This window comes from Apus apus, chromosome 1, assembly GCF_020740795.1.
Source record: "Apus apus isolate bApuApu2 chromosome 1, bApuApu2.pri.cur, whole genome shotgun sequence".
NCBI classification, from domain to species: Eukaryota; Metazoa; Chordata; class Aves; order Apodiformes; family Apodidae; genus Apus; species Apus apus.
In genome coordinates, this window is record NC_067282.1 from 22,586,456 (window position 1) to 22,609,604 (window position 23,149).

Consider the following 23,149-nt stretch of genomic DNA (forward strand, 5'->3'; position numbering starts at 1 on the left):
TGTTTCCGCCCGGTTTCGAACCGGGGACCTTTCGCGTGTTAGGCGAACGTGATAACCACTACACTACGGAAACTCCTCCATGTCGAGGCTTCCTCTGCCGCCGCCCTTGAGCGGGTCCCGCAGCGCGGCCGGGCTGAGCGGCACCGCCCCGACATTACCGCCCCAGCCCCGGCAGCACCTCCCCGGCCCACCGCGGGGCTCGGGCGGCTCCCGCCAGCATAAAGGCGGCGCAGGGCGGGCCCAGCCGCCCGGCACGGAGGAAGAAAAAGACACGGCGTTATAAAAGCGGTGCGCCGCGTCCCTGGGTGGGCTCGAACCACCAACCTTTCGGTTAACAGCCGAACGCGCTAACCGATTGCGCCACAGAGACGCGCTGTGGTGAAGGCGTGCCGAGGCGGTGCTGACCCGCGGGCCGCAGGGAGGTGCGGGGCTGCGGGAGCCGGGGCTGCCGGAGCCGGGGCTGCGGGGTGTGGGAGCCGGGGCTGCGGGAGCCGGGGCTGCGGGAGCCGGGGGAGCTGCGCCCGCTCGCCCCGCCGTGCCCCCTCACCCGCCCCGCGGAACGGGAGGGCTCCCCACGGGAGTTCCGTTCCGTGTTCCTGCCGCTCCTCCCGCGGCGCTTTGGGTCGGTGGCGGCGGGTTGTGCTTTTCCATCGCCAGCTCTGATGTCTGGTCGCTCTTCTGAATCTGAAGAATATTCCTTCCCTTTTTCCCCCCTCTTGTTTCTGTGGTCTTCCCCGTGGGAGCAAGGGAGAGGGACACAGCAGAGAACCAGAAGAAAAAACTTGAAAAAAGAAAAAAAGAAAGAAAAAAAAAAGGGTTTGAAGTCCTGTGTGCTGGCAGGAAGGACAGCCGTGGGTGGGAGCCCGGCAGCTTCTGTCAGAGACAGACCCGCCGGCGGCAAAAGCTCTGTGAGGAGATGCCGAGGACGAGGAAGACCAAAATGAACGTCAGCCTGTTCCGTAGTGCATGGCCGAAGTCTCCAGGGTCTTTTCTTCCTGTAATTTCAGTACTAAGAGGACTTAGTTGTGACCAGAGGCTTGAGGAACAGCAGGCAAAGTTCATCCCACGCTGCTTGAAGGCCTGTGATCATGATTTGCAGGAGTTAATGGAAAGTGGAAACACTGACAGCAATGAGTCAGGGCAGAAGGAACATCTCACAGAGGAGCAGAAGGGAAAGGGCTGCCCAGGCAGCCTTGCTTCAGCTCTAAAAAAAAACCCAACAAAACAAATCTATACAATGAATTATTTATCAATTGACAGCCACTTAAAAAGTAATAAGGTGGTAACAACAGCTAACATAAGGCGTGAAAACCAAATCGTGCTGATGCAGTGTAATTTGCCTTCAGGAATCCCAGGGCCCAAAGACTGTGGGGAAAAGCTGGAGCAAGAAAGATGTATCCTTGGGGGATGAGAATCAGGTCAGGGAATACTTAAGTGAGCTGCACATAAGTAAGTCCTTGGGTCCTGATGGGATGTACCCTCAAGTGCCGAGGGAGTTGGCAGATGTCATTGCAAGGCCAGTCCTGATCATCTTAGATTGATCATGGCATCTGGGAAAAGTACCCAAGGACTAGAGGAAAGCACATCATCCCCACCTTCAGGAAAGGCAAGAGGGAGGACCTAGGAAACTACAGGCTGGCCAGACTCACCTCAGTCCCTGGAAAGGTCATGGAGCAGCTAATGCTGGAAACTCTTTCCAGGTGCATCACAGAGAAGCAAATCCTCAGTCAGCATGGTTTCACCAATGGGAAGTCACACTTGACCAACTCAGTAACTTCCATGGTGAAGTGATTGGCCTGGTAGATGAGAGGAGAGCAGTGGATATTGTCTACTTGGCCTTCAGTTAGGCCTTTGACAGTGCCTTGCAGCAAAGAAGGTGAGTGGTACCCTGGGCCGTGTTAGAAGCTTGTCAAGGGATGTGACCCTCTGGCACTGGTGAGGCCATACCTGGAGTGCTGGTCCTGTTCTGGGGTTCCAAGCACAAGAGAGACATGGATATACTGAAGAGAGTCCAGTGAAGGACCACAAAGATGACGAAGGGACTGCAGCCTCTCTCCGGTGAGCAAAGGCTGAGAGACCTGAGGCTGTCCAACCCAAAGAAAAGGCTCAGGGGAATCTCATCTATGTACGTAAACACCTGGAGGGAGGGTGCAAAGGGGTCAGGCTCTGTCAGTGGTGCCCAGTGACAGGAGCAGAGACAATGGGCACAAACTGGAACAACACGAAACACTTTTTCACTGTGAGAGCACTGGCTGACCAGAGAGGTGGTGGAATCTCCATCCTTGGATAAGTTCAAAAGCTGTCCAGACATGGTCATATGCAACTGGCTCTAGGTGGAGGGTTGGACCAGATGACTTTCAGAGGTCACTTCCAACCTCAACCCTTCTGTGAATTTCCTCCTGTGACAGGGTGGCTGGTTGCCAGGGCTTTCTAGAGGCCACTCTGTGGTGGTGGCACCACATGGTATCACAATGGCTGCCAAGAATCTGCTTCCTGGGGAACAAGGAAGGGAGAGATGACAAGAGGAAGTCCCCACAGGGTGGCTCTGCCACATGTTGGACACCACCCAAACCCTACTACTCAATAGTTTTCTGAGAAATCAGGGGAACTTTTCTGAGAGGCCTCAGAAGAGGCTGTCTGCAGCTCTGCTCAATTCTTTGGTCTCCCAATGGCAGACAAAATGCCCAACCTGCATTTGTGCCCAGGTCAGAGGTGAGTTTCCAGCATCCCAGTGGAGGGGCTCGAATTCAGAGCGGTGCCATGATGTTGCAGCAACACTGCAGGCTCAGCCCACTGGAATTTCATAATTAAAGATAAACCCAAGCAACCACTCTGGGAAGGTGAGCCCTGGTGCACACACTGGGGTACCTGGAGCTCACTGGACAGGCAGAAGTGCTGCAGAAGATGACACTGAGGACAAAGCACAGCCACAGGGATGTCGGTGGCCAAGCACTTGTACAATAAAGCAAAAGTTATTGGGAGATTGGTGGGTGAGACCTGGGGGTGAGGAGGAGGCTGCACCAGAGGCCCAGAGGGTCTATGGGCTCTGTCTTCAAAGGCTGAGTTTTGACCTGAATCCAGACAAAATGGAGTTTTCAGTTATGAAAATTATGAAGTCTGGGAAATGTGGAGAAGGAGGGGCTTGTGAGGCAATTCTCTGACTGCGCCCACCGTGTCATTCCCTTGGCCACACAAAACGAAGACAGCACTTAAAAACCTGCAGCATTGCCCTTTTTCTTTGCATTGTACTTCACATTTCCAGCTCTGTTCATGGTCTCCCTTGGGGTTTTGTCAGGCTTTGGGAAGGACACGATGCTGAGGCAGAGTGGTGTGACAGCAGGCAGCCACACACCCCATCTTTATGTACTGTATGTTTGGGGTGGCACCTCAGGTTTGCAAAGCACAGTGTGGATGTTAACCAGCCAGTCCAAGGGGCTGTGTCCTGTGTGTCCTGTTGCATCTATGATACAGCATGATGGCTGCGTGTCACCTGCTCTTGTATAGAGGAACTTCACAGAAGCAGCTTTTATTTTATTAGGAGCCACACTTCCATTGGAGTCCTTGCAGCCAAGCACTGAGCAGAGTGCATGAGAGGAGAGATGAACATCCCAAAAGATATTTATATGTCTATGTTCCCAGACCTTTCCTCTTCACTATGAAAACAATTCTACGAGTGGATTATTTTGACTTGTTCAAGATGTCCAGAGGAGGAGATTAATGTGCGGGAAGCCTTGCAGCACAACTGGAAAAGCTGGCTGGCTTTGCACATTTTCATGAGCTTCATGGCTCACTGTGTCAAGGTTATCTTCCTTAGACAGGAAGATGTGGATGTCAAACGGCAATGCAGCCAGCAGGAGGGCTGGGGTCTGACAGCAGCTGCTGAAGAGCAGAATTACCTGTGCCAGGGGAGCACCAATCACAACTGGATTTTGCAGTGGGTGGGGGTGCTGTTCCCTCCTTTCTAGATTTTTTTGCCTACTTGAGAAAGCCCTCTATTTGAAATGGCCAAGTGGGATATGATGGAGGTGCCTTGCACCCACCTTTCTCTCAGGTGGACAGAGTTTTCCAGTGGTGCCAACTTTGCCTGATCCAGCCAGTGATGTTGTATGTATCCCGCAGAGGCAAGAGTTGCCCAGATGCCTAGGTCTCAGGGAGAGGGAACAATTTAATGTGTAGATGTGTCAGAAACTGTTTGCAGGGTCATTTTGGCCCCACCTTAGCCCTCCCTTGCCAAGACAATTCCCCAATATGCAAAAAAAAAAAAATAAATTGCCAGGACCTTCTTCCATCCTGCATCTATTCCAGCACCAAGGGGTATGAAAAGATAATATTTTACCCCCATCACTCCCCCTTCTCCCCTGCCCCCTGCAAGGGATTTCTGGTCTGTCCAACTGTATTTACAGCAGTGTTGCTCTGATGCTCAAAGGAGGTGAGACTTCTTCTTCTGTGTCTCTCATACACTCGATTTCCTCTGCTTTTCCTTAAGCAGAGCCCTCAGAGTGATGCTGTGCTTAAAGAAACCCAGAAAAACCTTCAGTTTGTGTTTTAAAGCAGCCATACCAAACAGATCCTCACTGTCAAAGCTTTGTTTCTGCCTGTACACCAAGAAATCAACTTAGCAAGCCCTGGAGGTGATGTCATTGAGTTGTGGTTTGTTTTTTTTTTTGGAAGGGAGGAGGGTGAAGCCCTGTTTTCCTCCATGCATACGTGAGGGACGAGTTTAGAGCAAGCCTCAGAAAGAGGAAGTGAAGGGCTGGGTTTCCAGGGAAGAGCTGGTGCCACCAGGGGGGCCTGCCATGCCAAGCAGGGTCAGGGAACAGGTGGGAATCTGAAGGACCAGAGCAGGAAAGCAAAGCAGGGTTGAGGATTTGGAGGGAAGTGCTGAGCGGCAGGAAAGGAAAGAAGTGGAAAACAAAGAGCAGGATGAGGCGAAAGTGAAGGCATCAGCAGCTCAGCCCTTGCAACCTGGCCTGCACGTGGGGGTTTTTTTGAGGTAGTTTTTTTTGGCATTATGGCAACCTAGCAGCCTGATTCCTACCCACTTTGAGACTCCTGCCAAACTGAAGCCACCTTTAGGAGGCCTTTAGAAGTAGGAAAGGGTGTGCATTTCTGTGGCAAGTTGAAGGAGATCTCAGAACAGGCTCACCTTCCTTTACTGCCCCTAGTAAAAGCAAGCCTTGAGCTGCCTGGTAGGTTTACACCAGTGTAAAACAAACAGAGGAAAGAGAAGAATCTCTGCCTGCTGTGGGAGGATGGGTGGGAGTCGTTCTGCTGTGGATGCCCTGAGAACCTGTATTGTCTCCTTCGCTCTTTCCCATCAGTAACTTCCTCCTGCCTGCCCATGTCCATGCACAGATCCTTTCTTCCTGGTCACAGCACTGGTCTCTGCTTGGACAATATTCTTCTTTTGACTTTATTCCATACTTATTTTAAGTGATGAGTTTTCCTTTTCAGTAAATTAGTTAAAGCTTAGCATTAAATACCATCCTGAAATATCAACTATTATCCTGTGTTGGGTAGACCACAAAACATAAACTTTGATGCTTAAGTAAGAAAAGGCCATTTTATGGGGAAAAGAGAACTTCAGTCCTAATAAAAGCATTTGGCCTAACAAAGGGCCAAATCTCAACCTAGATACTATTTATGGCCTTGCTGCTCACACAGTTGTGTCTGTGTGGACTATAGGGAAAGTAACCTGGACAGCCCTCTTCTTTTAAGTTAACAGATGGTCACAACTGACAATGTTAATCACCTCCTTCTCAACCAGTGTGTTTATATATATATTTGCTTATACCCAAAGTACCAGAGAGTTTTTCATATCTAGTGGTACTAATGATAATAATTTGCATAATAGAGAGACTAGATAAAAACACCATTGTAGATAAATGTGTCCCCATTGAACAAGATGGATTTTGCAGCTTGGCACCTGCTGGGAGGTCCTACCAGGCTGAGGCTACCATCAAGAGGGAGGTAACCAGTTTTCTGGCCATGGTTTGGATGCTGGGCTGCACTCAGACATTATGGATAGCATGTGGTGGAGTACAGACAGACAGATGAGGCAAAAGTTATCCAGTGAAAATTTTATTTTTGTAAGTGTTAAATTCCTACTCAGAGGTAAGAATTTTTCTTCAGGCTTTTCCCCATTAGAATAAGGGCAAAAGGGAGCAGAGTGGTTACAGTTGGCAAGTGATGTGTACTTTGGATGAGGATGGTTTCTGACAGAAGCTGTGGGACTTTCTGCAGCTGTCCAACACCACGGTCTAGCTTCCCTGCCATCTCCATCATGAGGTTGAAGCCAGGGCATGAATGTGGTGCAGCAATTATGTTCAGCTGTGTTGGGCTTCAGCTACTAAAACTGGTGTATAACTGTGAACTCTGAGCCTTTAAAATGCTGAATGCTGAGCTGCCACTGTCTTTCAGGGAGTTATTTGTAGGAGGAAGGATGCAGGATCCATACCTGGTAATGACAGACACATTTCTGTGCCCACCCGTGCTGCTCACATCATTTGTGTACTGCCTACTCAAGTATACCAGATGGAATGGGAGCTTTTGCTTGTGACCTGGAGACCTGGGGTCTCCTCACTGTCAAGGCTGATAGAGGTGTGACCAAAGAGGGCACATGTCTCAGGGCAGCAGTGTTGCTGAGGCTCACCAGCATTCTTTCTTCTCCAAGCTACTCATGGGGTGGCCAGGCACTTGCAAGCAGTGGCATGATAGCTTGCTGATCTCTTTCAGCTTTTCTGCTGTTCCACACAACTAGCCAAACACTCCAACATGCTTGACATCTAAAGGTTGCTTGATATCTGGGTAGATCCCAGACATACAGTCTTTTGTTTCCCTGGGCTTCATCTGTATATGATGATTGGGTGAGCCTGGGGCTGTGTTGCTCTGACAGCACCCGAGCACAGGGTGCTGCCACTCTCCTGTGAAACCATAGGAAGCGTTTTATGATTCAAGATAAGAAAGACCTTCACTTCCTCTTTTCTCTGCTTGCAGGGCTGAGCTGCCACGGAGGCTGCACCATCCACCCGACAGCCCCCTCACAAAATGGACCAGGAAACCCTGGGAAGCATTGCCCCGCTTGCCATCGTCACCTTGATAAGTGTTGTCCAGAATGGTAAGACTCGAATAAGCATTTATTTAAGGGCTAAAAGGGAACTGACAAAAGCTCAGGATGATGTATGCTGATCTGATCTTTGGATAGATACTCTCTGGTTGTAAGTATGTGCGCACTTAGACGTGACTTTGACTTTAGAAATTATCTTCTAAGCATACAATTTTGCATGCTGTTGATGCAGTGCCTTGGCAATCACATGGTCCTACTCTGTGATATTCTAGAGTGATTTTGTAATACATGTCAGCCAATGAAAGGACTAATATGTTGGGATACTCTGTGACAATATGCATTTCATTTGATGGCTTAGACCTCCTTTCCAGGCTAAAGTCCCTAATGTGGACAGCCATGGCTGCTCTCCAGCCAGAGCCCTGCCTCCCTGGGCAGGGGCCGGGGCCCGGGGTCTGTGATGGGCCAGACCTTTGTATGGAGCTGGGTGAAGGGGGCAAAGCTGCACTGACTCATCAGAGCAGTCTGTTTGGGTTATCTGTGGGCATGCAGTTCTCCTTGCTCTCCTGCATCTACAGGTCCTTCACTCCAGCTAACCTCAATTAACTGGTTCCCAGAGCACTGCGCATTTCCTGCAATGGGGAAGTTTCCTGTTAGAGCTCTTACTCAGACCTCTATAGTCCCCACTATTCTCCAGGATTTGTTAAATAAGCCAAAAAGTTTATTGCACAGATCTGATCATAATCTTTTACATATACTTAATAATTTTAGCAGGAAATTCTTCCCAGAGTACAGAGAAGGGAGTGAGTTTTGCCCCAGCTGCACTGGGATCTCCCAGGTCCGAGGAGAGTCAGAGGAGGGATGGAGGGGTTGGTGCAAGTCCTAGAAATCCTCTGTGAAGCCTTCCTGATCTGAATGGGAGATTCTCACTGAGCACAAACCCTGTGTGTGTTCAGTGCTAGGAGATGGGCTATTCTTGGGCTGCTGCAGAGAGGGGAAGTGGTGGGAGCCTCGGCATCAGCCTGTCTGCCAGAGAGGAAAAAAAGAGCTGCAGGCTGGTTGAGTTTCGACATAGGCACGAAGTGCCACATCATTTAACCCAGGGCTGTTTTCTGATAAATGCACAGCCTGTGACATCACCAGAATAGGGCACATTCAGATCAGAGCACGTACAGCTATTAAAAAAAACCATGTCAAACAGACATTTCTTGCTATTTAACCAAATTACTTTATATACAGGTTTTTTCCCTCTTACTTTGAAACTCAGGCATTTGCCTCCAGCCTGACAAGCACTTTCATCTCATGGAAATCTGTCTGTGAGATTATTGACCCAACTGCTGCAAATGGGAAGTGTGGCACTTGGCAGGGGACTCAGTGTGCCAAGAAAAAGTGGCACACAGCCCTAATCCATGATTTCAGACCTTGCATCATCTGATTTCTTCCTCCCAGGCTTTCTATCTAGAAAGACCAGACTTATATGCAGTCCTGCAATGAATGCAGTAATTAAGGCAATAGAAATGCTTGTTGAGGGATTTCAGTTCTACTGAACCCTTGCTATGTCTCAGGTCCAGCAAGGCACCTGACTGTCTTTAAGTACATGAAGTCAGTACCATGTAAATTTAGGCTTATATGCTCTTCTGCATCTTGTGCAAGATTAGAAAACAGTTTGGGTGAATGCTGTTGTTCCTGAAGCTGGAGGTGGTGCTGACCTCCATTTACTGTCACCTTGTTCCTGTGGAGAATCTCCATATCCCACAGAACGACTCATGCAGCCGGATGTTACTGAGTCACACATGTAGCTTTTGGTCCTGTTCCTGTGTCAAAGAGATGTTGCAATGCAGCAGCTTTCAGGGAAAATCAGTGGACGTTGCTGAGCAAATTAGAATGGAGGAAGCAAAGTAAAGTCAATGAACAGAAGAGGCAAACTGCACAGTTTGCCAACACTCGCTATGTTGCAGCATCAGTGCGTGGTTTCTGTTGTCATGAACCTGTGGAACAATCAGGCTCGGACTGAACTCTTACATGTTAACTTGAATAGACTGGGACTGCAATGGTTCAGGCTCAGGGCAGCCCATGTAGCCCTGGAGCCTCAGGGCACCATCTCCTGGTGCAGCTGAGCTGAATTAAACCGTTCAACCTCCAGCCCTGCTGCATATCATTCATCTCATGCTGGCTTGTGAAACCACTGTCTTGCCTTGAGGTTCGGAGTGAAGAGAGGAAATATGAGCATGGTGTTGCAAGCTGATTTCTCTGATGCCAGGTTAGCAGGAGATGGGAGAACAGACCTGCAGCAAGGACCACCCCTGGATGTGATCTGTCAGCTCTGCTCTGGTCCTTTGCCAAGCTTCAGCTCAGCCAAGCCTCAGGCAGCCAGAACCCACCTCTTGGGCTCCCTTCTGGGAAGATGTAGTAAGTCTGCCACTTGTGTGAAGTGGACAGGGCTAAGGAGGCACAGAAATGGGGAGCCACTTTCAGGGAGAAAGGCTCACTTGAAGCAGCAGTCTCTACCTCTCTGTATGATGGTGAGATGCCAGGTTCCCTTTCAATTCACTACCTTGGGGGTCCATGTGGTCCTGAGGAGATACAGCCATTGTGGCACATTGGAGGTAACTGACCTAGGAATTTTTGCTAGTTAAGCTTTGGACACCTCATGTGAGGTGGTTATCTAAGCTCTTTCTTGAGTCAATGGAGAAAGATCAGTGCTTTAATGGGTTAGTTTCTCTCATGCCAGTAGCTCCTGAAGGATAGATTGACCTCTTGAGGTGCCTTTCTTCTGTTTCCCTTTCACCCACTGTTTACAGAAGGAAAACATCCATCTCCTGAACACTCGTCAATGTCTCTCAAGTGAGATACAATGAAGCCTGCTCCTCATCCACTGTGCAGGTGTATATGATAGCCCTACCTCTGTCCTTTGCCCTACTGACCAGTCCTTTGCCCAGGGATCCATACACCACATCGGAGACAGCCTGGAGCTCTTCAGCCAGATCCTTCCCAGGAGACCCAGAATTCTCAGGCCTGCCCAGCCCCGATCCCTGAGGCTGTGCACCGCAAGTGTCACCACTGTCACTTCCAAGCTCTTGTCCTTGGTGACCTCTGTCACATTGGACATGTCTGGGTTCAGCCTGATGGCTCTTGGCATCAGGGAGCCTCTCTGCAGCAGCATGTTGGCGTTTGGGAAGTGGCAGCACCTATGAAGGGGTGCAGAGAGGGAGATACATATATCTTCCTTTTGGCTTTCTCGAAGCTGTGGAATCTTCTAGTGATTTCACACACATGCTAAAAGGAAGGGAGAAGATATCATACATATGCCAGTGAGCCCATGCAATCCCAGACCTGCAGGAAGTGGCTGCCCATCATTGCAATTTTGCACTGGACAAAAAAATGCCATTCAACCTAGTCCTCTTCAGCTAGATCCTCTTAGACCCTGTAGGCAGGTTAATAAACCCATGCTAAAGGCTGGGGTGGTGGACAGATGGAAATGCTTAGAGCTCTCAACCTGTGCCCCTGGTTGGTGCCTGTTCTGGGTCCTCCAGGGCCAGGTCCTCTAGGAGCCAGCCAGAGCACTCTTCAGATTCCAGGGATGAAATCCTGCAGCTTACCAAGTTATATATCTATTGTTCTAATAATATCTTTCCTGATGGGTTATCTTTGATATATATCTTTGGCTCATATTCTAAATCATACAGTAGTTTGGGTACTCTGAGATGGGACGCATGACAATACAAAGCTTGCAGCTTGTAGCCCATCAAGGCTCTGTCAGGTGTATTAGACACATGATTGATGGTCTCTGGTTTAGTGTCATCAGATAAAATGTGTTTGTCAAGTACATAATACATTATCTTGAGGTGCTGCATTTTTGCAGCAGCTAACACCCTGACACAATGCGGTTGCTTAAAAGGAGGCTACACACGCTATGAGCACACAGAGATCAGCCAGGTCTTCATTTGCCCTTTCTGGAAAATGAACCAGCCCTTCAGGATGTCCCTGGTTTGGCAAATGGGTTTCACTAAAAGAGAAGAGACTCTCTTGTCTCTCCGCTCTCCTAGAGACCGAGAATTGAGTTTGGCAGCTCTGACTAGAAAGTTTTTTTCCCACTGGGAGCATTGAGGGCCAAGTGTGGGCTGTGCTTCTGCAGCAGACAGAAGTGTGGGCTACCAGAAGTGCAGTGTGAGGATGAAGCAGGGCTCTGAGGTGAGAGCCTGCTGCCAGTCACATATGAACACATGGGGATGTCCAAGGTTGCATCACACTGTGCCCTTGCACAGAGGGTTTGGTTACACCATGGTGACAGAACAAGCACACTGGCCACATCCTGCACCTCCACTCACTCATGTCCTTTCCTGCTGTATAACATGGATGCTCATGAGAACAGAGTTGAGCCCACAAAGCCCAGCTCCTGCAGTATCTCCAAATTACATCTGAGATCAAATATTTTGTGTCTTTTTAACAGCTTTTTTTGCTAGCAAAGTGGAGCATGAAAGCAAGCACTGCAACGGCAAGGGGCTCCAGCGGCTGGGATCCTCTGCCTTCGACCGAGTCTACATTGCCAAGTGAGTGGGCAAGCTCTGAGGAACTGGTGGGGGCAGAGCAGCATTAATTTCTCTCTTCATTAAGGTTTAATCCAAACCCTTTTGGAGTCCAGAAGTGGGTTCCAAGTGCCCTCAGATGAAAACTTTGTCCTCAATCCCTTGTTGTGTGCATTGTGGCAGTATTCAGAACCATCGTCCTCCAGTATGTCTGCTGGTGAACCCAGCTCCTTTCTGGACACCATGTGCTGTATTTGTATTGGGCTTGCAGCCCTTATGAATACTATGTCCCTTCATTTGGGAATCAGTTCACTCAGCAGTAGCTAGTGCTGGAAGTGTGATACAAGCACAGTCAGTGTCCCAAGGGCACTGTGGCTCAAAAGGAAAGAACTCGCAGAGAGACTCTGCCTTGCTGAGGAGCAGGTTGGTGGGAGAGCTTGTACAAACCCCTTGATCCCTGGCAGCTCCCTCGGCACACAGCTCTCTGTTTCTCTGCCCCATCTGTACCTCTTGTCTTTGACACCCCTGCAGAGAGAGCAGAGGGGAAAATTAATTCTAACCCACAAAAGAAAAACACATAAAATATGTTTTATTACCCATGAAGTACTGATGATCTACTGGGTGGGATGTCCAAGTGCTGTCCTTCACAGGTGTGCAACCTCTGCCAAGGGCAGAGTGCTTCCCCCTCAGAAAGCATTCCCAGCTGAAGGACGCAGCTGGAAAAGACACATGGTAACTCTGTGAGACACTCTTATTTGCAGTGTGATTCTCCTTTTGTTGGTTTCATGTAGCTTTCACTGCCAATAGCTTGATTAATATGACTTAATTACTGGTATTTTCCTATCCAACAAACCACACAGCGTCTATTATACATACGCCATGATCAAACAGGTTAGAGGAGGAAAGTGGATTTCAAAGGTGCCAGGCATGTGCACTGGGTGGTTTGTTATGCTCATCAGGTAGGACAAAGGCAACCATTATCCAAGTGAGGAAACAGGGAAGCAGACCTGTGAGTAAGGCAGCGTGTTCAGGCACAGACATGCCAGCCAGCCCCTGGCTGGTCAGGGGCCTCCTACTGCTCTGGGGTAAAAGCTCACCCACAGCAGCATGAGCGCAGCCCAAATTCACATTCCACCACCCTTTGCTGATGAAACATGTTGATTTTTTTTCCTATTTCCCCATGTTCTGATTTCTCTCTGATAAATTCCTTTCTAGCCAGAACTGTGGACACGCGTATCCTACGTTTCTGGCCATGCTTTGGTGTGCTGGCCTCCTCTGCAGCCCAGGTAACTGTCATGCACCCAGGTCCTTGAGCAAAAACAATCCCACAAATAGGTTTTCCCTTGCCTGAGGAAGGAATAACCCAGACTGTTTTTCCCAAGTTCTTTATATGTACTACAGGGATCTTACCTCCTTCCACAGTGCCCAGGGGTTTTTATTGGGTAGGACCAGGTTGACTGGCAGATCTTCTAGTGCTAACTAAGCCATTGGCTTCTGCTAAATGTTCATCCCAATGCTTGAATGTCCCAGCACCCTCAGGAGAGTTTTTAACAGTCCATTGCATTTTTCCCTGGAGTCTAGTGCATGTTAGGGGATGTGATACACCCAATCAATACCATGCTCCTTGGCCAAGGTGTTCCTAAGGTTGCTTCAGAGATTAGTTCTGTTGTTTGATTCAGTACTTTCAGGGGTGCTGTATCACCATAACACTTGCTTTTCAAGGCTCAAGATAGTATTCCAGGCAGTGGCGTGGGTCACAGAATATGTTTCCAGCCATCCAATAGTTGCTTCCACCATTGTAAGCACATGGTGCTTGCCATGGCTGGCTTGTGGTCCTGTGATATAATCAGTCTGTCAGGCTTCTCCATGTTGATATTTCAGCCATTGCTTTCTATGCCAAAAAGGTTTTAGCTGCTTAGCTTGTTTGATTATGGTACACATTTGACATGTCCCCCCCTTGATCACGAGCCCATCTGTATGCTGCATCCCTTCCTAACTGTCCTGGTGTGTCATGGACCCACGGAGCTATAAACAGCTCACCTTATGTTCCCAGTCCAGATCCACCTGACCCACTTAAATTCTAGCAGCCTGGTCCACCTGCGCACTGTTTTGATGTTCTTCAGTGACACAACTCTCGGGTACATGAGCATCTATGTGACGTTCTTTTTGGAACCAGGTTCTCTACCCGAGCCGTGATATCTTGTCATAACACAGCAGCCCAGGTGGGTTTACCTCTGTGCTGCTAGTGTTCTGCTTCCATTGCTGTAGCCACCCACACAGAGCATTTGCCACCATCCATGAGTCAGTATAGGGCTACAGTACTGGCCATTTTTCTCATTCAGCAGTATCTAAAGCCAGCTGGATGGCTTTCACCTCTGCAAAATGACTGGATTCACCTTTGTCCTTCAGCAGGTTCTGCGACTTGTCATGTAGGACTCTCCCTTCCACCTCCCACACTTTCCTACAACACAGCAGGACCCATCAGTAAACAGTAAACATTGTTTATCCTTGTTGGGTAATGTATTATACCATGGGGCCTCTTCAGCATGAGCCACCTCCTCTGGTGACACTCTGAAATTTTGGTCCTGTGGCCAGTCCACAATCACTTCCAGGATTCCTGGGTGGTCAGGGTTTCCCATTTGAGCCTGTTGCATTATCAATGCCACCCACTTACTCCGTGTAGCACCAGTCATATGATAGAATCATAGAACTATTCAGGAAAAGATCCCAAGGAAAAGACCCTTGGGATCACTGAGTCCAGCCATCATCCCTACTCTACAAAGTTCTCCCCTAAACCACATCCACCAACACCACATCCAAATGACCCTTAAACACATCCAGGGATGGTGACTCAACCACCTCCCTGGGCAGCCTATCCCAGTGTCTAACCACTCTTTCTGTGAAAAAAATTTTCCTAATGTCCAGTCTAAACCTCCCCTGTTGCAGCTTGAAGCCATTCCCTCTTGTTCTGTCACTAATTACCCGTGAAAAGAGACCAGCACCAACCTCTCTACAATGACCTTTCAGGTAGTTGTAGAGACTGATGAGGTCTCCCCTCAGCCTTCTCTTCCTCAAACTAAACATTCCCAGCTCCTTCAAGCATTCCTCATAAGATTGATTCTCTAGGCCCTTCACCAGCTTCGTTGCCCTCCTCTGTACTCGCTCCAGCACCTCGATATCTCTCCTGAATTGAGGTGCCCAAAACTGGACACAATACTCCAGGTGTGGCCTCACCAGTGCTGAGGACAGGGGGACTATCACCTCTCTACTCCTGCTGGTCACACTGTTTCTAATACAATCCAGGATGCCATGGGCTTTCCTGGCCACCTGGGCACACTGCTGGCTCATATTCAGCTGCTTGTCGATTAGAACCCCCAGGTCCTTTTCTGCCAGACACTTTCCAGCCACACTTCCCCAAGCCTGGAGCATGGCCTGGGGTTGTTGTGGCCCAAGTGCAGGACCCAGGACTTGGCCTTGTTGAAGACCAGACCATTAACATCAGCCCAACGATCTAATCTATCCAAGTCTCTCTGTAGAGCCTCCCTATCCTCATGCAGATCAACACTCCTGCCTAGCTTGGTGTCACCTGCAAACTTACTGATGATACACTCTGTGTCCTTATCAAGATCATCAATAAAGATGTTAAACAGAAACGGTCCCAACACTGAGGCCAGAGGAACACCACCTGTGACTGGCCCCAGCTGGATTTGTCTCCATTGACCACCAACCACTCTTTGGGCCCAACTGTCCAGCCAGTGCTTGATCCAACAGATCTTGTGCTCATCCAGGCCATGAGTAGCCAGTTTCTTTATGAGAGTTCTACGGGGAACTGTGTCAAATGCTTTTTGGAGGTCCAGATAGACAATATCCACAGCCTTTCCCTCATCCAGTAGTCAGGTCATCAGGTTATAAAAGGACCTGCCTTTCATGAACCCATGCTGACTGGGCCTGATCCCCTGGTTATCCTCTATATGTCTTCTAATACACTTAAGATGATCTGCTCCATGAACTTCCTTGGTATCAAGGTCAGACTGACAGTTCTATAGTTTCCCAGATCCTCCTTTCTGCCTTTCTCATAGATGGGTGCTACATTTGCTACCCTCCAGTCCATTGGGACCTCCCCAGTTAGCCAGGACTTCTGATAAATAATGGAAAGTGGCTTGGTGTTCGCATCTGCCAACTCTTTCAGCACCCTGGGATGTAACCCATCCAGTCCCATAGACCTGTGTGTGTCTAAGTGGTGTAGTAGTCTCTGACCACTTCCTCTTTAATTGTGATGACACAGAGAGAACTCTCCCTTGATAGTCCTCTCTCTGTTAGATTTTTGCACTGACCAAATGGGATTAATAAAGAGTGAAAGAGTCTTACTAATCACTCCTTGACTCTCCAGTCGCTGGATCAACATATGGGTGGGAACCAGGGAGCCTTGACTGGTGCAATGTTGTCACTGGTGCACTACCACGGTAGCAATTGGTACCTGCTGTTCTATAACCCACAGAAACCCCACCACAGATAGCTCATCTGAGAGACCAGGCAAGCTAGACAGCTGTTTAATCTTCTCCCTACTCAAGGCAGGGATATATATACCAAAATCTCACTGGTACTCTCTTGAGTCTTTGAAGTACCCTCTCATAAGGTAGTCTATGCCAAGGATACAAAGAGCCTCAAGGTGAGTCACAACAGGGTGACTTTGCCACTCATCCCTAGTTAGGCTTGCCTCAGCCTCCAACACAGGCAGTTCTTGGGATCACTCCAGAAATACAGATGGATTTGGCCCCTTAGTAACCTGAGGGTATTGGAGTGCTCTGTGCACTCGTGTCCATTAGAGCTTTATACTCCTGTGGGCTGGTGTGCCAGGCCACTGAATCCACACAGTCCAGTAAACCTGGCTGTCCTCTTCCTTTGCCCGGCCAAAGGCAGGGCCCCTCTACTCCTGGTTGGAGTCTTCCTTACTTGATTTTTATAATTGCAAAAAAGAAGTCACTTCATTAGGGACAAAAGTACGATCAGCCCTTCTACTCTGCCCAACAAACACTGGAGCAGTAATTTGCCTGGATGATTTGGCTATTGATTTTCCTTGCTGTTCCTGTACCCAAGCTTCTAGTGTCCGCGTATGTTCAACCATCCTTCTTCCTCATGTCCTCCCACTGGTCACACAGGAAGAACATGGTGTGCACCACTGACGGCCTTTTTCTGAAACAGAAAAAGGCTCACTTTTAATTGCTGAGGCCTTGGTTGGAGTGCGTGAGGAAGACCTACCCTTCTTGGCTTGCTCAGACATCTTCTTGTGTCAGTCTATCCACAGCTGAGACACAAGCTCACATGGAGGAAGCAGGATTATTTTTGCATTCTTGCAGCTGTCTGGCCAGTCAATACGTAGTTGGTGCCTCCCTGTCTGTCCATCTTGTTTATCTCCAGGCTATGGGTGTATGATGTCAGTGCATGCTGTACAAACTTTCAACACAAGAACCACATGCACCAGGTTTCATCCAGGTCTTTGGATGCCTGGGCATCATCCGGGTTGTTACAGATCACTATCAACATATTTAATTCCCTCAGATACTGGTGTTGGTCCATTTGCTCTGGGAATTTGCAGGTTCTCCCTTCTTGAAGTTCAGAAGACTGAGGACTCCTGCCTTTTTTTTCCAGTCCCTTTGTCAATAGCCTTATCCTTAGCAAGGGATCCTTAGCTGCTGGGCTTCCTTACCCTTTAATTCCTGACTACTGGCCCCAATATGCCAGCATCAGAGGAACCAGCTGAGAATTATCTCACCTGGCTGATGAAAATCTTTTTTGCATATCTCACAGCTCACCTACAGATCAGTATTAGGTGATTTCTGTCTCATTTCTGATTTCAGTCTCTTCCTCCTCCTGTTCTTGTGACTGCTCTGCTGCAGAACAGGCTGCTGCTTCTGATTCTTTCTCCTGCTCCCTCTAAGGAGAGGCTTCTTCATCACTTACTAAACAAGCTGACTTCTGCTTCCATTGTTTCTTTTTAGTTATAGTATCCAGTTTAGCCATTGTGTCTAGTGGTATCTTCTGCATGAGGGGGCTGAACAGTATCGAGCTGTGGTTGGTAGATGCTCATTGTGGTGAGTTGTGCCTCTTCGGAATAGCCACAGCATTTTATCTTTCAAACATTCTGTCATTTCATCAGGACCCTCTAATTGTTTGGGAGTGAGGTTCCAGGCCATTGGAGGTGAGAAGTTCTCTAGATACCCTCCCATACTCTCCCACATGCTGTGCCACCCATGACCATAAGCCTGGGTCACATTCCTAAATTGCTTGTTAACACTAGGCAAAACAAATGCGATATTCCTAAGAAATAACAATAGAAGTATTTTAACTACCCAAGGGTGCTCAAGATACTGAGAAGTTATTGTGGTGAGAGAGAAGATCGTGAAAGTGCTATTCTGTAGTTCTTCCACAAAAAATGGAACTGTCTCCATGAGGTGGTACCTGCAGTACAGAGCCCAAATACCCGATTGAACTCAAGATCAGTGTTTCAATAAAAAAATCTCCCAGGCAATATATCACTAATCACTACAGAGCACAACAAACTGCAAAAGCAGTAGTGATTAGTAAGATATAAATCCTTTCCCTCCCCCCCTTGCTGATACTATCCCAAACCCTTCAAGTCTCTGGTTGCCAAAAAGGACTGTTTTGTTTCAACCCCAGCTGGCAACTAAGCACCACACAGCTGCTTGCTCATACACAGTCCCCAGCAGGATGGGAGGATGAGAACTGGAAGAGTAAAAATGAGAAAGCTCATGGGTTGAGATTAGAAAAAAATAATAATTTAAATAAAATAAAATAAGAATAGCAATGACAATAATAAATCATAATAAAAAGGAAAATAACAAAGACAGAGAAATAAATCCCAAGAAAGACAAGTGATGCAGTTGCTCACCACCAAGCAACTGATGCCCAGTACATTTGTGAGAAGCAGCCCCCCTGCCAACCTCCTCCCTAGTTTTGTTACTGAGCAGTAGGATATGGAATATCGATTTGGGGTCAGCTGTCCCAGCTGTGTGCTCTCCTAAACTCTTGTTCACCCCCAGCCCTCTCACTAGTGGGGCAGCATGAGCAGCAGAAAAGGCCTCAACTCTGTGGAAGCACTGCTCAGTGATAACTAAAACATCCTTGAGTTATCAACACTATTTCGAGCACCAATCCAAAACGCAGGCTCATTCCAGAGACATTTCCCATAAAGGCATGATGGATGAGATCTCAGTTTTGGGTGGCGGGTTTAGTACTTGGTTTCTGGGTGCTGCATTATTCACTCTTGGGACTGGAAAGGGGCTTGTTTGATTCAATTTCCAGAGCTGCCAGCCCTTCCTAGTGCTGAGGAAGCCCAAGAGTATTTATCTGCATTTCTAAATAAGATTCCCTTCAATGCAACTTGAGCTGTCCTAAAGTTGAATACTTTGCAGGGGTCTGTGGCAATTCTTTCTGCAAGAGAGGAGCATCTTGACCAGAAGAAGGGCTTTTGCCTGCAGGAGTGGGGAAAGCTAGAATTAGGAGGAAAAGCCCCTTTTTATGTATCAGAAATTAGTATTGGACCAAGTCCTCGACTTTCTCCAAGAGAAGTGCATCTATCAGTTGCTTTTTACTTCTGGTGAAAGTCATGCCTCAGCCAGCACCCTCCTTCCTGAGCCCAGCATGACCCACACCGTGTTCCTGCAGCTGTGGGCAGGGCTACGCTCAGAAAGCCCTCAAAAAATCCGGTGTGAGGGCAAGACAAATGCTCTTTTTTCTCATGCAAAAGTCTCCGTCCTGCTTCCCGAGCTCATCCCATAGCCCAAGGCTGCAGGTTCCCATTTCTTGGTCCAGCCCAGGAAGCAGAGGGGGACAGTGAGATCCGGCTGGTATTTGTAATGCCCTGTTTTACCCTTTACCCAGCTCCTGCCGCCTTTGCCGGCCTGATGTACTTGTTTGTGAGGCAGAAGTACTTCGTGGGCTACTTAGGAGAAAGGACTCAGAGGTAAGAACTTGCAAAGCCTCTTTACAAGCCAGTTCCAGAAGCACCGCTGCCGGCTTCGGGTGCTGCTTGCACAGGGTAGTGCAGGAAAGCACCCTCTTCTGGGTGCACGGGAGGAGCCGTGGGAGACCTGGGAGGTGCAGCAGCACCGGGGTCGGGGGAGCTGCATGAACAGAGAGGGTACTTCAGCAGCCCCTGCTCGCAGCCTCTGCAGACACATTGGCGTGTTTGTGCCACTATTTGCACAAGAGCATCCTTTTGCATTAATAAAGCTCATCACACACACGTGGAACAAGGCTGAGAACTCATATAAGTCCCTCTGACTAGCCACTTCTGTAAGCAGCAGCTTATGCTGAGCACAGGAGGCTAAATTCAAATCCAAATGGATCCTGAAAATCATAGAGTCATAGAACCTTAGACTGATTTGGGTTGGAAGCAACCTCAAAGATCATCCAGTTACAACCCGCTGCGTGGGCAGGGACACCTCCCACTAGACCAGGTCGCTCAAAGCCCCATCCAGCCTGGCCTTGGACACTCCCGGGCAGGTGACGTTACATTTAAGAGCTTGCAGCTGCCTTGCACTGCAAGACGGAGCAGAAGCTCCCCCCGCAGCCCCCGAACCTCCCCCGAGGCCTGAGGACTTCTTGTGTGAGGTGATACATGTTAACAAATTGCTTCCCCTCCTTTCTGTCTCCTCAGCACTCCTGGTTACTTGTTTGGAAAACGCATAATTTTGTTCCTGTTCCTCATGTCCGTGGCTGGAATACTCAACTACTATCTCGTCTCCTTTTTCGGAAGTGACTTTGAAAAGTACATGAAAATGATAACCAGTGCGATCTCTCCGTTGCTGCTCATCCCATAGCTCCCTGCAGCACGGCAGGGGTCAGCACGCTTAATATATTGATACCCAGAAACAACCATAATTCAAGTGTTTAAGAAATGAACCCATAACCCTTTTAGATTGCTGTAAATCTCATGCTTGATGGGCTTTGTAGTGTGATTTAACCTTGCTTTTTGCCTCAGGAGAAAGATTTATTGTGAGCACTTGGCACGCCCAAAGAATGGCAACAAGTTCCACTTAATTCTTCCAAGTTTTTTTTTTCCCTGACCGGCAGCTTGCAAGCTCATTGAGTGACTTGTATGCTCACATCGTAACTGAGCTGTACTCAGCCCTCGTCCCGAAACCCGGGAGCCTCTCAGCGGTTCCTGAGATGGCTCCCACAGTTACCCTCACGCACAGGCTCAGCTTTTCACCAGGATCCCGCACTCCCCTTCCCAGGCAAGGGCGTGAACCAGCAACTTCACCTACTTTTCCCCTCCCACTTGTTGTTGATGGAGCTTCCGCTGCTGCAGGAGAGCAGAAATCGGCCCTTGTCTGGTATTCCTTGAGCAGCGTTCATGTACTTAATGCTCCCGACACTGATCTCATTTGCACTTCAGCCTTTTTGTTCTCCCAGGGCTGTGGAGAGGGGTCTTGTGTTATTGAGGAACTGGTGTATTGACAGTGGGGTTGGTTTTGTTTTGCTTGGCTTTGTTTAATAAAGCAGTCTGAAAGGATGACATCTGTTTGCTCCCCTCTCCTCTGCCTGGTGCTGGTCCCGGCTCTCCACGGCTTCCCAGCCGGCTGGTGAGCGGGGCAAGGGAGCTGCTCTGGGCTCTTTGTGCGCGCTGCCAATCGCCCCGGGCACTGTCTCGCAAGGATGTGTGTTTAACAGCTCCCTCTCTATTAGCAAGCTCCATTTTCTGCCTCTTGTCACTAACAAAATGCCCCTACAAGTCTGTACCGAGGAGCAATTTGAGCAGAGGAGGGAGGCAGGCAAAACAGGCCGGCACAATCTTTCAAATGTTGCAACCCTTAGAGTGCTTAAGCTCTTAGGCCTGCCTGATTACTGCATGCAGGATGGATAAAGCTGTGTTTTATGACTCCTTTGGGAGGGACAGACGCTCCTCTCTACGTGAGAAGAGGGTTTGCAGAGCTGCTGTCAAAGGAGGCACGGAGAGCTGCCTGCCTTTGTACCACACCACGGCTGATGGGTTTTGTTGCTGCCCAAAGGGGCAGAGGCACTTGCAGGCAGCAGCTCTCCTCTGCACCTGCCCGTTTGCACTGCCCAAGTAACACATACCCTTTTTTTTTGTATCTTCTACAGGAATTTTAGATGTGAAAGATTAGGAATGAATGTATTTACTGCATTATGATTAGCTAATAAATCTTCTCACTGGCTAGAAAAAATAATTTAAAAAATACAATCTAACCTCCTAACCTATGGCTGCAAAGATGCCTTATTCCCAGGCACAGCACCTACATTCCTTCCCACCCTGGCTTCTCAAATGACCATAACACACTCCAAACCCAGCTTCACATCATGCTTCTCTGCCACCCTCTCTGTAGCTCAGCAGCAGCAGCCTGTCCTTGGCAGTGACCCATCACCCTCTGCCCTGGGGTGTCAGCCCACCAAGGGATGGCAGCACCTCAGGAGGACAGGGGTAACTCCTGTGGCCTGGTGTAACGGAGCTCTTTTGCATTGCTGGTATCAGCAAATGCTAACACTGCCACCACTGTTACTTCAGAGCAGATGTTTCACCAGCACCACAGTCCCTGCTCTCCAGTCTGCCCTCCCTGAGGTCTGTGACTTGTTTATGGAGACCATCACTTCTGGGAGGTAGCTCTCCCAACCCTATGTGTCCACAGCAGGTCTTCCCAGTTTGTCAAGTCTCCCCTGATGCATTTTTTCTCCTTTAGAGCAAGAAGCAGCTCACTTGACCCCCTTTTGATGTCTCCTGCTAGCATGAGAAGAAGCACTCCAGCAGCCAGCTATGAAGAGCAGAGAGTTCAAATGTCTATTTTGGGTCAGATAACCCATCCCAGCACTTCAGGCCCATCTTTCACTGTAACGATTTGCTTTGCAAGAATATCTCTTACTTAATTCCTCAAAGCCTTTCTGATAACAAAAGAGATGAAAATGTAGGCAAAATCTATTTTCCATCTATCCATAAATGGAAATGGTGAGAATGTCAGACAAACAGGTGGTATGTAAATTGATAACTATGTAAATTCTCTGTGAATGTTGCGCTGTGTTTCCCACGTGATGGGCAAGCCTTGTGTTTACATCTGGCTTCCCACTCTCTCTGCAAAAGGAAGGCACCATCAGTGCTTTTTGGGCTTTCCCCACTGTGTCAGGCAGCTCTGGTGTTGGCTTTTGGCAGTAAAACCACCCTGATCCGGGTGGTTCAGTTTGCACAGCAGCTACTTAGAAAGCCACAAACGCAGGCTCATTCCAGAGAGGTTGGACTAGATGACCTTTAGAGGTCCCTTCCAACCCAAACTCTTCTATGATTCTAGAGATCCACATGCAAAAATACATATGTTACTGCAAAAGATGTATGGGTGCATACAGGGGTCACATGAACTCACTAGGACCTACTGAGCTGCACTAGATATGTGGTCAGGACTGGTGGCAGAGGCAGCAGTCCCTTTTGGCAGCTCCTGTTCAAGGCTGGCCTGCAAGCTACTGGGACTAGCACCTATGTTTGGTGCAGTGCCCAGCACAGCAGCTCCTGGCTTGGAGCTGGGACAGTATG

General features: G+C 48.7%; 1 protein-coding gene and 2 non-coding genes across 3 annotated transcripts; 1 reads left to right on the forward strand and 2 right to left on the reverse strand.

Annotated features, from left to right (window-relative positions):
- Positions 1 to 73, reverse strand: TRNAV-AAC (transfer RNA valine (anticodon AAC)). Its single transcript has one exon. It is a non-coding gene; the product is annotated as a tRNA-Val (tRNA).
- Positions 74 to 296: 223 nt separating this feature from the next.
- TRNAN-GUU (transfer RNA asparagine (anticodon GUU)) lies at positions 297 to 370 on the reverse strand. The gene has a single exon. It is a non-coding gene; the product is annotated as a tRNA-Asn (tRNA).
- A 6,634-nt stretch (positions 371 to 7,004) lies between these two features.
- Positions 7,005 to 21,213, forward strand: ALOX5AP (arachidonate 5-lipoxygenase activating protein). Its single transcript, XM_051608316.1, has 5 exons — positions 7,005 to 7,117; positions 11,514 to 11,613; positions 12,805 to 12,875; positions 19,492 to 19,573; positions 20,270 to 21,213. The coding sequence occupies exons 1-5, from the start codon at positions 7,048 to 7,050 to the stop codon at positions 20,430 to 20,432; spliced, it is 486 nt and encodes a 161-aa protein (XP_051464276.1). The 5' UTR covers positions 7,005 to 7,047; the 3' UTR covers positions 20,433 to 21,213.
- The last annotated feature ends 1,936 nt before the right edge of the window (positions 21,214 to 23,149 follow it).

What these genes read in the sequence shown, in the direction of transcription:
- ALOX5AP (XM_051608316.1), top strand. Translation starts at nt 7,048, where the DNA reads ATGGACCAGGAAACCCTGGGAAGCATTGCCCCGCTTGCCATCGTCACC. An exon ending in GACCGAGTCTACATTGCCAA is followed by an intron (nt 11,614 to 12,804) that starts GTGAGTGGGCAA and finishes ATTCCTTTCTAG; the next exon opens with CCAGAACTGTGGACACGCGT. An exon ending in TTAGGAGAAAGGACTCAGAG is followed by an intron (nt 19,574 to 20,269) that starts GTAAGAACTTGC and finishes CTGTCTCCTCAG; the next exon opens with CACTCCTGGTTACTTGTTTG.